Here is a 16,188-nt window from a genome sequence, read left to right as displayed (position 1 = left end):
TTTAGAACAGTTGAGCAGACCCCGTCCTGATGTCTCTGAGAGAAGACTTCTTCTCGTCTCAGCTGACTTCCCTTGCCCAGAATGTTGAGCTTCATGCTTGAGCATTTATACTTTCCCTCAAACCTTAAACTTGGTTCATCTGATACTCACATCTTCCCCATACAATTTCCCCTTCTACTTTCGATAATCTATTTAGAAGAGAGAAGTTTCTTTATGGAACCTGCTTGCTTGGTGTTTTGCTTGCTTTATGTGATTCTATTTTGCATATTTTTTCTGATTAAATATACATTTAGATTATTAAACCCCTACGGTTTGGATACCATCCTTTCTGTTATTCTTGTGAGGCCATATTGATTTTACTGTAATTGAAATGTATTGCCAATGTTAGCTCCTTTCTTACACTTCAAGTCGACTATAAAGTGTCCTACCGGGGGGGGGGGCGGGTTGTGGAGTTCTCTTTGATGATTTTAGTAAGGATTGGGATACAAGAAATTCAGCTCTATCAATGATACTGATAATTACTCCCCATTTCCAATCTCACGGAAATGCTAATCACCCCCACGTGGGGGATGTAATTCCCCAGATGATCAGAATTTAATAGGTTTGATGAATAGTGGCTATTGCAGTTTGTTGAGTGCAGGACATTACATATGGGTTTTTGTGATTACCATCCCAAAATGTGCATGTTTGAATATTTTATGGCATCTGTCAGTATCGTTGGCCTGCCAAGATTTAAATCTATTGGTTGGACCTTATGGCAGCCAATATTTACCAGGTGTAGAAAACTCTGGCAAAGCTATAATTGCAATAGCTATGCAAATAGATGTTTGTTTATTTGGCCACAGTTTATTGGACCATTTGTAAAGAGTGCATTAATGTAGTATTCGTAGGTAGAGATGGTAATTTTGAACAAATATGACAAATGTGTTCATATACTATGTTTAGGGGATTCCTCAAGTAAGATGAATTGCAATAGCTACGGCGCATGACAAACATAATGTAGTAAAACAGTCTCCAAAACATATATATGTCCAGATTCACAATGATTGGTGTATGAGTAGGTGTGACATATGACTATTGTAGTACTCCATCCTTGCTCAGGAATTTTATGAGTAAGTCAGGAATACATCAAACTTACACTCATTCAGGAATACTCTAAGTGTATTTTACCGTAACATCTTTGTAAATGAGACCCATTTCATACTACTCCAACTTAGTTCCCATCTGAGAGCAGACTTGTCTGTCCTTCAAAGTGCAGCAAATTGGCAATGTGTCTCTGCCCACACATTAGTAATTTCTAATGAGCAATGGGGGCATCATTGTACCAGTCTGCACTGGACAACGAATAAAGTAAATTAAGTTAAGACATGTATGCACCTGACTGAAAACATCAGTTTTGCAGATTGAGTAAATGTTGAATGATTCAGCCTTTGGAGGGATAACGGAATAACCTGCCGGTGAAACCCCCGTCATAAGAATCCCAACATCATACTCTCTCACGACTGGGGTGTAAAGGATCCGGATGCCAGAGCTGTCTACAAGTCCTGGAGGAAAAGAGACACACAACACTTCCATTAATAAAACCGTTTTACTACATTGATAGCACAACTGTCTGAGTTCAATCCCCTCTAGTGTGACATTCACAAAACCCATCATTGTAGAATTATTCTGGCTTGCCAGGATATGGACCCTGCTTATCTGCAGGTACACAAAGAGCTGCCAGCTTCTACTTTGAACCAGACCTACTCAACTTAAATGAAATAATTGTTTCAGTGCTGAATCAAAGATACTGCAAATACAGTTTATGGGTAAAGATGGGGCAAAGGTTTTTATTCTTCTGATCAATGGAAAATGTAAGGCTGCCTGTCTCTGAATGTAGTGAGAAGAGACGGGCCCTTAGTTATGAAATGTCTTTTAAATTGTTCATATGATGAATTGCTGTGAAGATTATGTGGATTTTTTTCCATAGCTTGAGTTGGACTTCTTGCCTGCAAAACGTATGTTTCCTCCTAATTTAGAGATGGCATATATCACAATAGAACACCCTGTAACCATGGGTGTCAACACTAGAATGCCAAGGGTAGCAGGAATGACATCACATGACACTTGATCTTTACTCTTTACTGTGACTCACACACATATGCTTACATACACACATTCACTCATTCGCGCTCACATAGCCACACTCTCACCCGCAAGCATGCATGCCACATACATTTGAAAGCATTTTTACTTACCTTAGCCTGGAGATAGAAAAATTATTACACAAAGAGTTAATATTATTATTCAGTATTTGTGCAATAAAACAATTGACAGTCACCCAGGAAAGTGGAGCCCTAAATAACGTCCATTAGGATGAGCTAACCCTGTGTTCCAAGCACTGATTTTACCACCTCAGAGCTCAGGAGTGGCAAAGGCAGTGCAAGGGTTTGCAAGGGGAAAGCCAGGGGTCGCAGCTGCGACTCCTGGCGAACCCTAAACACAAAACACCTAACACAAAAGAAACAGAAATAAATACAGTACAGCTAGAATGAATTGCTTCCTATGGCATATATTTTACATACAATTAATAGAGCACCTTTCATTCATAATGCAAAATTTACATCATGAAAAAAAGATATACCAAAATAGCAGTGTTTTATTACACATCTATTTATACACATAGGCCCAGATTTACTAAACTCTTGCATTGCCATTGCGTCATGCAAGGTGATGCAAGGGATTACGTGGCTCTGTGTGGCTTAGTTAATCCAGCGTAATGCAAGGCACCTGTAAATCGATGCCTGCATTACCCTGCATTTGAGTAGGTGTCCCATGGTTGGAGTGCGGGTATTTCGAAGCATCCACCAATTGATTTTAGTGCATTCCCAGGTTTACTAAAGAACCATTTTCTAACTACCTTGGGCCATCTGTGTATTTCAAATCCCTATCCCATGTTAGTGACAGGAGATTTACAACCAGTTACCACTAGTAGAAGTCATGCCCTGGTTTGAGTTATACAATTTCTTTCTTTGGAATCCCTAGTATTAAGTAGAAGTCATCTACCTGTGCTAGTTTTCTTATCATCAGCATGCATGAATTCTCAAAGGTACCTGTATAGCTCAGCACAATAATTGCTCATCATATGTTCTGATGTCACAAGGATAATAAAAACGTCATAATTTTCAACTGTGTAGCCTTTCACTCATCCATCTAATTTTCTAAATAAAGTGTTTGCCCTGGAACTGTATGAGATGGTTAGCTTTTCCATCAATACTTTAAGTTATAGGAGCCTTGCTATATTGTTTACCTCTAACATGGTGTGCTTGACTGATACTCTTTGCTGCCACTTTATGCTCCTTATGAATCTTGTGAAGGCAGTCTACCCTTGAATGTTATTCAGATACTTAGAGCATCTCACAACTAAGTCAAGGGCAGTGAACTAGTCCATGATATAGTTTCCCAACGTGAAACAACCCTATAATCTCTAATGTAGAGTGGTGGTCCTAGTGCTGCCAGATTTAAGTGTCCCCTGACCTTCTACACAAGAAGTTGCAACTTTTGTCATATCTTCTATTGTGCCAGTCTCAACACAACACTGCATTTTCTTTACAGATGATGTGTACTCAGACATCAGCCTATTTCTGGCTCACATCCATGGTACTGTGCTAGTAAACAAATGTAAGCATACATTTTAAAAGGGTGACACTGAGGTCCAGGGACCAAAGTTTAGACAACAAGTTGTTTGTCTAATTTGTAGCATTACCCTCACAATGTCCTTTCCACTGTAGTTTCCTCTTTCTCTCCTCATTGTGAGATTTCTAATCTAATTCCATTTACCAATTATCACTTTCAAATCCTCTTTCAACCTCTTCATAAACAGAGAGAGTCTTCCCAACTTTACTTTCTGCTTAGAATCACAGGGGAATCAGGTCTCATTGAATAGTGTCCTCATAATTGTCAAATATAGAAATGTTGCTAAAGTATTATGTCGTCTCCAGCTCCATTTTATGAACTGCATTTCTGTTACTGAATGGTGAAAGGGAATAAAGCCTGGATTAAGGATTTCCCATGCTAAATCTGAATATCCAGACCTAATCCTAATTACCCAAAAAAGAGGGGGTAAAATAATATATTTTAATAAGTACTCTGCCTCTGTATTGGATAGCTTAGCTGAACCAAAGGCTTATTTGTCGTAAAACAGTTTTTGTGCGGTAGAGGAAATGACATACACATGATAGAGCCTCTTTCTTTCACCTTGCTGCTTTAGGAATTTGACTTTAAAAAACTACATAATTGGAAATATGCATTAGGACTGGTTTCCTGAAATCATCCACCTGTCCTTTGTCCTAAGGAGTACCCAGATTAATTAGGGTTTGAAACGCTTTGACAATTGTACATCTAGAGAGCTTTTTTTTTTTTTAAACTTTGGTATTTAGGAAGCCACTCCCTTAAGCACACTTTTTGGGCCCCTACATACAGCTTGATTGTGAAGTGCTTTTCCCAACCTCTAACTTTGGTTAGAGTCAAGGAGCATGGACTAGTAGGAAATTTTAGTGTTGGCTCCTCCAAGCCTTTAACTTCCCTTGTTCAAAGAATCAAGGACTGGGAGAGAATACGATTGAATGTTTACCCTTCATATTGTGGATGCAATTAAAATGTTTGCCGCTTATCATGCTTAAGCCACATGGGCTAGTAGCTTTCTTTTGGAAAAGCGAGCTTGAAAAAAATATGACTGTTAAATGTTGATATGATTCGTTTTTGGTTTTGCTTTTGTTTCCTGTTATCGTGACAAAGTTTGATCAGAGATTCGAAAAAAACTCCCTGAAAAAAGTTATATTAATAGAAACAAAAAGTGATTCATTTATGTGCCACGTGTGTGAAAGGTTTGTGTTGAAAATGAAGACAGTCAGGTTTTCTTTGTGCTGTGCACCTAAAAGTGGCCCATCCTGACTTACAATCTATAGGCTCAACCCCTTGTTTGGCTCATTAAAGTGGATGTTGTGGCATGAGGGAAGAAAGAGTGGGACACTCAACAACTCACAACTTAATTAGGGAACTTATGGGTATAATAGACAAGCACAAGTATTCTTATTTCACAAATATGCTCATGAATCTCAACTGTTCTCTTCTCCTTTGGCAAACTAAAAGAATACAGTCCTGGAAAATAAAGTACAGTAATATTCCTTCATGCAATCCATTCTCGACTCATTATACTGTGTCTCCAAGAGGACCATTTGGCCTATACATTCCTCAAGGTACTACAAAAGTATCTGTACCAACAGGACTAGGCAGATGTCGAAAATCCTAGGTATGGCTACCCTGGTTGCCATCACTTCGTGGTCCTACTAGAGATGGAGATCAAGTTGGGCACATTTTCTCTTAGGACCAGCTAGTCATACTGGTAATATCACAATAGTGGGCAATTCAACTTCTTCAACAACTCAAATATTATGTATGCATTTTGACCTATTCTCAATTTCTGCAAACGTTTTGAATGCTACCTCCTGACGTAGATGTAGCCAACAATTTGGTCATTAATCTACAGATTAATTCCCAGTGTTGGTGGAAGTTTGACAAAATCATTTAAACCATGCACAATTTGTAGCTTAACTTAAATTATGCACAATAGTATTGTGAGTTCAATAATATGAGTGAGCACATCCGCAAAATTGGGGATGACTCAGAGATTTGTGAACTCAACCAGTTATTCCATTCCGTATATCAGAAGCTGATAAGAATGTTTAGTAGGGCATTAATGGGCAATTTCAAATTCACAAGTTTGCACAGTAAAGCTGATGTCATATTTGCGTTTTCTGCTTATGTATCCACAAAGCAATTCATATATCCATGTATCTGAGTGCACATTTTTTATTTATGTGTGCTGCTTTTAGTATTGATTGCACAAGTATAACATAATACATGTGCTTTAATGTAGTTTGATAGCATATCAATTATTCATATGTATGTAGTAATGTGACTTATAATGCTTTATAGCATTCAGTGAATGAGCGACAGAAATGGAGGTGCTAATTTTTACATTTTACTTCATTCATCTCAAGGCCTGGCTTTTTCAAAATAATCCAAACAAGTGTATTTATGCTTGGTATAGACAAGTATCAAGCAGAGAACAACCTTTAGTTATAGGTTGTGACTTGTGAACTCAGCCACACCTATTCCATTCCCTAATATAGAAGCAGACAAAAATGGATAGTTTGAGAAAATAGGCCATTGTAGATATGCCTGATGGTCACAGGCATACATTTTGTAAGTAAAGCCTTTAAGTAGGTGTCTTCCTGGCCAATTTAACATTCAAAAGATGTGGGACAAAAATATGTAGTCTGGAAAAACAGTGCTCTGCCGAAACTCAAGGCAATACCTTGGGAGAATTATAGACTTTTGGCAAAGTCAAACAAAATGGATGGTATGAGGACTTTTTCTTGTGGTTCGTTGTGCCATAAAGTCATACTGATCCAGATGTATCAGTATGGTGACCACTTTATCTAATTGTTTAGCTAATATTATGGTAAGTATCCTTGTTTCCTTGACTAACACAGAAGCAGCCTTTTACGAAATGCATTGTTCCAGGGGTTTTCGTGCTTTATGGATCAGAATCAGAAGTACCTTAGCCATACACAAGTCTATAAGTATGGTGTTTACTTTTCAAGCCCCATGAAATAATCTAAGAATATGTCTTGCTAGTTTGGATACAACTCTTTAATAATTTTATTTAAGGTATTTGTCACGTCAATCTTTCCTTTTCTGAAAGTGACATCCTTCTCCATCAGATCCATTTTCCAAAACATTCTGGTAGCTGCACTCACTCTCGACAAGGGTATGTCATTGACAAACCTACATCACATTTCTCCCCCCTCTGGTTATAAACTGGAATGTTGTGAAGGGATGATTGATCTTTAACCCCGGCCTGTCAACATTGTCCCATATTCCATTAAACAATCTTCCATTCTGTCTGTCTGATTATTTACTGTTTTCATCACTGGGCATATTGAGTAGGTCAGGTCATTGTAACTGTCTATCTTGAGTTAGATTATCCCTAGCTTTATGATTGATTCACCCAACATTACCCACATTGGATGAGTAATGGGGTACTTTAGTGGATGGATTCCTTAAAGACCAACCAATGAGTACAGGGGGGCAGCAGTGCAGAATAATTTAGAATGGAGTTGGTCACTCGGCTGGCATAATTCACCAAAGGATGGAACTCTTCTGCCTCATCCGCACCAACATCTTAATGTGTGATATGTAGGTTATCCTGATGTGCTTGCCCTATGGCATAGTGCTTATATGAAAGCAGGTTTTTCATATTCTATACTCCCACTAAAATATACTTTATTTGAAAAATGATTTCCCTATATTTGTACAAAATACTCTTATAGTACTGGTCCAGTATGGATATTCAAATTCATGAAACATCATTTGAATACAAAAAATAAAGTGTGCTTAATTTAAATAGACTGCTACTATCTACTGCAATTATGTTTAATGCGAAATGTATTCAATTAAGTATTCACATTTCATAAAAAATGCGTAATGTTTTACTTTTTACTTGAAAAGGTATTTTACTGTGATTTGTGACTTTTATTTAATTATATATCTATTTTTAATGTTTTATCAAAATGAAAAAATTTCCCTTTTTACTTTGATGCAAAATAAATGCTATACCTAAAGCTGTTTCTGACTGCTATCATTACCCTCTGGTGCTTCATACACTACTGATGAATAAAAATGCCTACAAAATCTGGAGTCCCAATAGATACCAGGTCTCACTGAAGGAGAATTGCAATCTGGGGTGAAGGAAAGTGTCAGATCCCATTCCCAAGAACCTACCAGTTAGCATCTTCACGTTGTTGTAGTGTACTTCAAGTCTGACATAAGTAGGACCAACACCTGTACTCAGTGGGATTCCAGCATTGCTGGGTAATGTGAATGCCTGGTGAGGAAGTAAAGAAAGCATTATAATGAAATACGGAAAAGCAATAAGCTGACCATATCACTGATGTATAAATGATTTGTTTAGGCTTTTATGCAAGTAATTGTGGTATGCAATATAGCTGTGATGGAAACCAATATGTTTGCATATGAGTAATGTAGTGCACACTTATCTATAAAGAAACAGGCACAGTAGAAGATGGAGATTTTGCAGTGCATAGTTTAGATTCAGAAGAGGGAATTACACCGGCAATGCCTAACAATTGGAAGGGGAAATGTCCTGGGAAGTACTTTACACAAAGAGTTGGGAAAGGTGGTGCTTGGGGCAGGGTGACAGGAGGTTGGTGTGGTAACATCAATGGCAGTATGGTCTCTGGATGGATTCATTTTAAGAGGTATTACTTGCAAAGGAGTACCATGCATGCAGGCTATTTAGATATGTGATCTACTTGATCATGCATCTTTATGAGTTGTTCTACATTTTAACGGAAGAAAAATGTATTGATTGTTACACTTGCAATAAATTCTGATTTTCCAGATTCATATTCTGAATATAAATCAATACACAGAAGAACACAGAGAATTGCAAACTTCAACAGGAAATTCATATGACTAAAATTAATCCCAATAGACAACCCTGTGACTGTCCAAAATAAATTTGTTGCTGGTAAATTGACCACTAGCAATTCCAAATAACTCACTGACAGGAAACCTAAACTGTAATTGAAATGCCAAAAGAACAATGTGAATTTCAGAGGACCAATGGGAACTTAAAGTTCAAAATGACTGATAGGAATTCCAGATTGTTGATCAAAATTCCTTATGGTCAAGAAAAATGATACACTTTACTCATTGTTAAAGTAACTCTGACTTCTTTGGGTAGTCAGCCAGTCATCTTCAGTGGTTCAGAGTTAACCGAGTCACTGTGCAGTATCTGTCAGCTACAGTTATGACTGCCATTTCATTTTATTCCTAATTAAAGAGAGATAATTTGTTGAGGTTGATCTTGTCCTGAACTGTTAGGATTTTTTCCATAGTCTTTGATCAGTTAAAACCGTGGCCCTTCATATCTGTTTTGTGTGTGGTTCTTCTAGGATTGACCACACAAAAGATCATTTTAATCCCTACATGGTTCTTAAACTTGCTTTCTCAGCAACCACACATTCCACCTTTTCATGCAAGATGACAACTCCCATATCTTCTGAAAATATAGGACTGGATGATCTGGAAATACCTGGGCATGTCAAAGGCAGACCTTTAAATTAGGGGCTGTAAATATTGATTATTTCACACTTATGTGATTGCATATTCTTGGCCCATAATTCTACAGAGAAATCATTTCAAAACCTGCAGGAGAACAATTATTTATTGTGCCTCAAAGTTAGTTCTGTCAACAAAGTAAACCTTTTACCACCTAAGCTCTCTGTGGAATTCCTCCCATACTGCTGCCATACTAGACAGAGTTCTAAGTAGTTATGCATCTTACCTTGACTATTGCATCTTAGCAAACACCAAATTTCACAATAAATTCCTGCACAACTATACCATGCGCTGAACCAAGCAGCACGCTACATGTTTTCATTTATTAACTTATGCTTCATTTGGTATTGATTACATATGTATAATATATGATGTATACTTTTGTTATAGGTTAATGGTGTGTCAATTGTTAATTTATATTTGATTTATAATGTGTAGTGTCTTTTAGTAAATTTGAGAAAAAATTATATTATGCTAATTGTTGCATTTTATTTCATTCAGTATGAGCTCTGGCCTTTTCATCATAATAAGAAATGTGTATTTAAGCCTGATAGAGATATTCAGCAAGAGAGGTATCTGAAGCTTTTTGTGGGAACTTTGTGCAAGCTGCAATGCAAACATGTTTTGTGAAAGTTATTGGCTCCCTTGAGACAATCCCTTTTCAGTATAGAAACACCATAGCTGAGGCAGAGAAAAACTTTCTCAAAGAACATGAGCAAATTGACAGCAATTCTGCTGTGCATCTAAGGTATGCAGTAAGAGGATAACTAAGAAACTTAGAAATGTCCTTTGGTGCTAAGAAAGTTTTGTGACTGACTAGAAGAAAGAGGTGGGTTACCAAAGACTGATATCATTTGATGCAATGATTTATTGAATATCATCACAATGTTGCAATTTTTTAAAATATTTTGTCTATTTTTCACATTAATTGGTACAGTTTTCTGTATAGTTATCATATTCATCTTATCTGCAATAGAAATTTGCTTTGCAACCCTAAACTTGTTTTGTAGGTTTCAAAAGCGACACAAGAACAGATGGAAAAAAAACATCAGCCGACCAGGGCTAATATTATAAATAGTGTGCACTGCCCTGCCTCTGTTTGTGCTACACACACCTTTAAGCTCATTCCCTTAGATACTGTGCCTTATTAAAAATATTGTGCTGCCCTCTGGACAACTGCAAACTTGTGATGCCGTAGGAGCAGCACATTCAGTGAAATACAGAGAGGTTGACTGAAGCAACTTTTCCTTCATTCTCTGTGCAGGAGACACCCGTTTGCATTTTAAAGAGAAGGTGGGCCCCAGTGCCCCCCCATCCACTCCTCAAGAGGGCTGTCCTCAACTGGCATCCTGAGAGTTTTCCTCCTAAAAGCCTGTTTGTCTCTTCGCCCACATCTATAACAGGGCACAGGCACAGAGGCAAAGTGATTTTCTCATTTCCATGGGATCATGCCTCCATGCAACTGAGGGAATGTACTACCAAGACACACTAGCGCTACATGTTCACCTACTCTATTAGTATTACAGAAGGGGGTGCACAAGCATTTGCGGCCCCATCTGTAATACCGTAGTGCCCCAGCAGCACACAATGTGGGTGTGCATGTCTGTTAACCCCAGAGTATGATGCGTAATATACCCCATATGTCTAATTGCCTGATTTAGATGTTAACAGATGGACTACTCCATCACAACTGTGATGGATATTCCGTCTGCTGAAATCTTAATTCCATTATGTCCTATGTGATTTAGATTTCTGCAGAGGTGATATCCCTCACAGTTGCGACAGTGTAACCCATCCTCCAATATCTAAATCATGCCCTAAGTTTGGATGGTCAAGATGTCCTGCCAATTAGTAATCCAAGGAACAGACCACTTCAAAGAAGATACATAGGGCCAGATTTAGAATTTGCCATGCAGGGTATTCTGCTGCAAACTGAATAGAGTACCCTGTCTTTCAAACCCTCTGTCCACCCTCCTCATTTAGAGATGTAAAGTCCTTAAAATTTCCATTGACAGGGTTCACGTTGGATCAGTTGGTGGAAATCTTCCTTTGTCATCCTGATGTAGTAGAATCAGTTGGAGAAAGGACATGACAATGCCCACCCTTTGTAGGTGGACAGTGTAATGTCTTTTGTTTCCTGTCCGTCACTTCTGGGAAAACAGTAGGAGAAAGAAAACAAAATTCAGCTCCATGACCTAGAAGAAAACTTCCAGGGTGTTGGGGGTGTCCATGTTTTTTTATTTTTCTGAAAAACAAAAAAATAAATAAAAGTTTGGTGAACAGCCGTCAAAACCGAAAGTAGCCTTCTACCAAATATTTTGCACATTGAAAGGAACCGCTATGACTGAAATTTCATTCAATGTACAGAGATTACAATTTGATGGATGGTAGTCATTCAGGTTGTCTAAGTTAATGTCTGTCACAACTCTGATAGGAGCTAAATCAGGCCATACTTTTTTAAAGCTCCTCACTGTGAAACACCCTTTTGCTCCCACTTCATCTTAAATTCGACCACATGAATCTAAGAAGGACACTGAAAACCCACATGTTCTTCTAAGCTTTTGTCCCTTACACACTAAACACTTTAACCACCAACCATATATCATTACTCACAGTTGTTTCACTTTCTGAACCCATTGCCTAGCACTTGGAAAAAACAATGAAGCAGCATGACTGATTTGTAAAATATAAGTGAATACTGCTGTCACAAACCTCCTTGAGGGAATTTGCATGTCCTGCCATGTCTTTCCCAGGTGTGAACTGCAACTGCCACTCTCACATGTAATCATGTAGACTACATGTCTTGCTGTTGGTGTGGCCCGCCACGTGCAGCAATTCAGTTTACACTGAGGATTCTAACATTAGTTTGTTGTCAGCGGTGAGGAATGCATGATTTTTAATGACTGTTATGAGTCAAGATATTTTGAGTCTATTTGGAATGAGGGTTTCTACTGTGTTGTTTTCATACAATGAAGTAAGCAAGGTGTGTAGAGAGCCAATAGAGTGTTTACCTTTTTAATTGGAGTATGGATTGACTGATTGCCTGTGGCATTCATTTTTCTCACTATTGTAGTTTTAGCAACTGTTACTTAGGAATAAGATCATGCTACATCATTTTATGGTAGTGTACACTGTGGCCTCCTTCAGAAACATTTTTGGGGAGGTGAGTGGTGGAGGCAAGGTAATATCTACCCCGAAGAGAAAGAGGGGCTGCAGAAGACTGACCATCAGAGCACACAAGAAGAGGGAACAGACGGTAAAGATATAGTGGGTCACGTTCTCAGTGATTATTAGTCTACCTCTGGCTGCAAATGTGATTGTGCACTTAAATTGGTCTTGTGTGAAGTGCATAATTACAGCAGATACCCAGATCAGATTACAGCATTGTTGTGGGTCCCTACTTCACTTTAGTTTATCTGCTGCTTCACCTCTGTTGTTTTCGTCTTTCCTACTGGTTAAGGTGTCCCTTCAGTTTCCTTTTTGGCCTACTAAGGTATAGAATCTGGACAATGCAAATAAGGAGTCACACTCGTCGATGTCAGGTAAGCCAACTTTATTCAGTACAATTCTGGAGCTCGCATTGCTCCCACCTCATTTGTTTCCCACTCTCTCCCTAATTCCCTTTACCCCTCCTTTTCCAGTTCGTACCCCTCTTCTGCTGACCGGACCTCTCTCTCTATCTATGAGGTCCTAGTGTCCTCCTGTTTCCAAGCTACCATAACAATAAATCTCTTCCCCAATTGCACAAATGAGTTTCGTTTGGGGAAGCAGTCATTATTTTTCAGCTGACTTGCTGTGTTCAGTTCTGTGGACTCCCCCACAGCTAAGGAGAGGGAAAAACTCAGCCCCTTGGCTGTTGCTTGAGTGTCCACAGTGGCATCATGTTCCAAACCCAAGACTGACTCTTTGGGAGGTAGGCTGCACTTCATGAAGTAAGCGATGTTCTGGGTTATCCTCTTATCATCAGAAGACGTTGTGACCATGGTGCCTTTTAGATTTATTCCTTGCAGTGGATATTCATGTTATCAACTGTCAGACTTTCTCTTTTGTTCTTGCCTGATGAGCACCCAGTCTCCTTCCTGGACTGTCAAAAGCTTGGCCCTCCGACGACTCTCCACATATTCCTTCATTTTGGCCTTCTTTGTTCTGTCTATCTCTGCCAGCTCTTCATGAGCCGGAGCCTGCCAGACACAGAGAGCTGATTTCTCCCAGATGGGTATTCTTGTGTGCATGGTGAAGCCTAGCATCAGGGTTGCTAGGCACTTGTCTGTGGTGCTGTGAGGCATAGTTCTATATGCACTCAACACTTCGTTCATGGCTGCCTGGACATCCCGTCTTACCAGTTCGGCTTACTGTCTGGTTTTCTTTTATTTGGCCATAAACCTCTCCACCATCCCATTGGCCTGATGGCACAGGGGAGTGATTTTTCGATGTTGGAAGTTGAGGTGACTGGCAAAGTCAGTGAATTCTTGGCATTTAAAAGGAGGACCATAGTGTGTTTTGAACACTTTCGGGATTCCCCATACTGCAAAGACTTTATCCAACACGGGTACAGTGGTGGCTGCCTTGGTGGATGATACTTGTGTAATTGGGAATCAGGAATCTTTATCCATTATGATAAGAATGTATTTGCCTGACTGCAAAGGGCCAATATAATCTACAGTCACTTGTTGCCAGACACCTTTAGGCAGTTCGGATATTTTCAGAGACGAGGGAGGTTCTTCTCGACTGACAAGTTGGCTTTGAGGACAGACCTCTAACGTGGCCTCGGCCATCATGTCCAGGGAGGGAACGCAGACACGGTCACATAAGGCTCTTTTAGTGGCCACAATGATCAGTCCCCTTTATGCACCAGAATGACCACCCCTTGCTGCAGGTTTTTTGGAATGACTATCCTTTTGTCTCTCAGGAGTAGTCCATCTTTGGCAATGGGCAGTTCCTCCTTTACGTGTCGAAAGGAGGTCAGTTCTTTGGTATCAATGAGTTGGTTGCTTTTGGGCTCTTTCAGGTGTCCACACAGGCTCGTTCAAATGCGTTGGTTACCTCTTGCAAGGTGCGTCAGCTGCAATGGCCTCAAGGGGGACAGCAGGTGGTCTTGTTTGAGCAATAACGAAATGAAAATATTTCTCTGCTAGTGATGATTTCATTTTAGAGGATGGTCTGGGGTGCCTTGACATAAAGGCCCTCATTATGAACATGGCAGTCTGTACCGCTACGCCGGCGGTAGAAACCGCCAACAGAGGAGCGGGCCAGACCGCCAAATAATGAAGCAAACAAGACACACGCATCCCGCACACCACCCACCGCCAGGAAAGGAGTCCCACTGACGACGGCAGAGTCCGTCCACAGGCAGTCGGAAAGGCCCAACCCGCCCATCAAATTATGAACCACCATTCCGCCGCCAGTTCCGGGGGGGAACCACTGCCACACAAAGCCAGGTGGAAAGAAACACACAGAAAGAAACACTCACCGGAGTTCCACAAAACGTGCAGCGGCAGCCATGGACAGAGAGCTGCAGATCATGCCAGCATTGCTCCTTGCCATATTTCTACACGACCGAGACCGCCGACGAAGACGACAACGGTAAGTACCGCAACCTACGACACAAAGGAGGAAAGGGCAAAGTTACATACCCACCCACTCCAACCACTCTGCAACGCCCCCCCAATCCTTCCCAGCAGCACAAGTCAGATACCCCACACCAAGAGGGATGTACCCGACCGAAGGCCACTGCAACTTGACCATAGTACATACAATAGCCCCACACCCATAAATAATTAAAACAAACACCAGGGAGGAACTACGTGCAGCCCAAACACAGACCACACCGAAACTTTAATATGTAGCTCACTGAGCAAAACAGTGCCAACAGGGCCAATGGCCAGTCCATAAAAAATCCTTAGTCCTTGGCCATAGCTGGCCACACCTGACTGCCACAAGTGCTGGGTACTCCACTGAATGGGGCACCATATGGGGATCCAGGCACCTCACGGAAGGGGGGTAGGGGGCGTGGAGGTGGGGATTTACGACAGGGGTGGGACTTAGACTTGTGTGAGAAGGTTGGAGGGGGGGTGGGCTTCTCCTTTGAAGGGGGTGGGGGCTGTTTGGCTCGAGTGGAGCTGGATGGCTTAGGCTCAGAGCGGGCCTTCTTCTTCAGTGGAGAAGGGGCACGGGAATGGGAAGGCTGGACCACGGTGGGCTGTGATGTGGAAGGAGCGGAAATGGCAAGGAGGTGGGCACGTTTCGGGACAAGACGGGGTGGGCCAGTGGGTTCGAACAGGTCTGCACGGGAGAGGAAAAGGTTTTTGGGAGCAATTGGGGTGGGTGTGGATGAGGGCGTGGGAGTGGAGGCAGAGGGAGTTGATGTTATGGGGTGTAGATGTGTGCGTAGTGGGTGCAGGTGACTTCTCAGTATGCTGTGGTGTGGTGGATGTCTGACGGGTGGGTGTCTTGCTGTGTTTGAGTGTTTTGGGAGGTGGGGTGGACACAGTGGGAGAAGACAGACAGCTAGTGTGGATGTATGTTGGGTGGGTGTCTGCAAGTCTGGTGAGTGTGCTGCATGTGTCAACAACAGTGGAGGTGGTGAGTTCAGGTGTGGTGTATGGGGTGCATGTATGGCTGTCTGCTATTGTGGTGAGTGCAGGAAGAGATGCAGTAACAGTGAGTGAAGGTGCAGTGCATGAGGGTGTGGATGTAGAGGGGACAGACAGGGAGGCGGAAGAGGGGGGAACACTGGGGGAAGTGGACGTTGTTGTGTGTGCATGAGTCTGTTGGCTGTGTGAATGCTTGTGGTTGGAGGTGTGGTGCTTGTGTTTGGAAGTGTGCTTCTTGTGTGATGATGTGCCTGTAAGCGGGTCTGATTGTGTGCTTTGGGCGGGTGAAGGGAGTGGGGTGCTGGAAGGGGTAGAGGAGGTTTCGAGGGGGGGACAAAATGGCCAGGGAAACTGGCTGCCGTCCAAGAGGAGGCCAGAGCCAGAAAAGATCTCTTTAGGGCAGACA

At 41.1% G+C, this 16,188-nt stretch overlaps 1 protein-coding gene across 1 annotated transcript in view; it reads right to left on the bottom strand.

Annotated features, from left to right (window-relative positions):
- The window catches only part of LOC138247158 (putative DBH-like monooxygenase protein 2), a 167,578-nt gene that overhangs the window by 107,421 nt on the left and 43,969 nt on the right, over window positions 1-16,188 (bottom strand). The window contains exons 6-7 of the mRNA XM_069201898.1: window positions 7,828-7,930; window positions 1,378-1,544 (exon numbers count right to left, since the gene is read on the bottom strand). Of these exons, the coding sequence (XP_069057999.1) occupies window positions 1,378-1,544; window positions 7,828-7,930 (270 nt within the window). The remainder of the gene's footprint in view (window positions 1-1,377; window positions 1,545-7,827; window positions 7,931-16,188) is intronic.

Source organism: Pleurodeles waltl, chromosome 7 (assembly GCF_031143425.1).
Source record: "Pleurodeles waltl isolate 20211129_DDA chromosome 7, aPleWal1.hap1.20221129, whole genome shotgun sequence".
In the NCBI taxonomy this organism is placed as follows: Eukaryota; Metazoa; Chordata; class Amphibia; order Caudata; family Salamandridae; genus Pleurodeles; species Pleurodeles waltl.
Note: the sequence above shows the minus strand (reverse complement) of the source record. Positions and strands in the feature narration are given on the sequence as shown.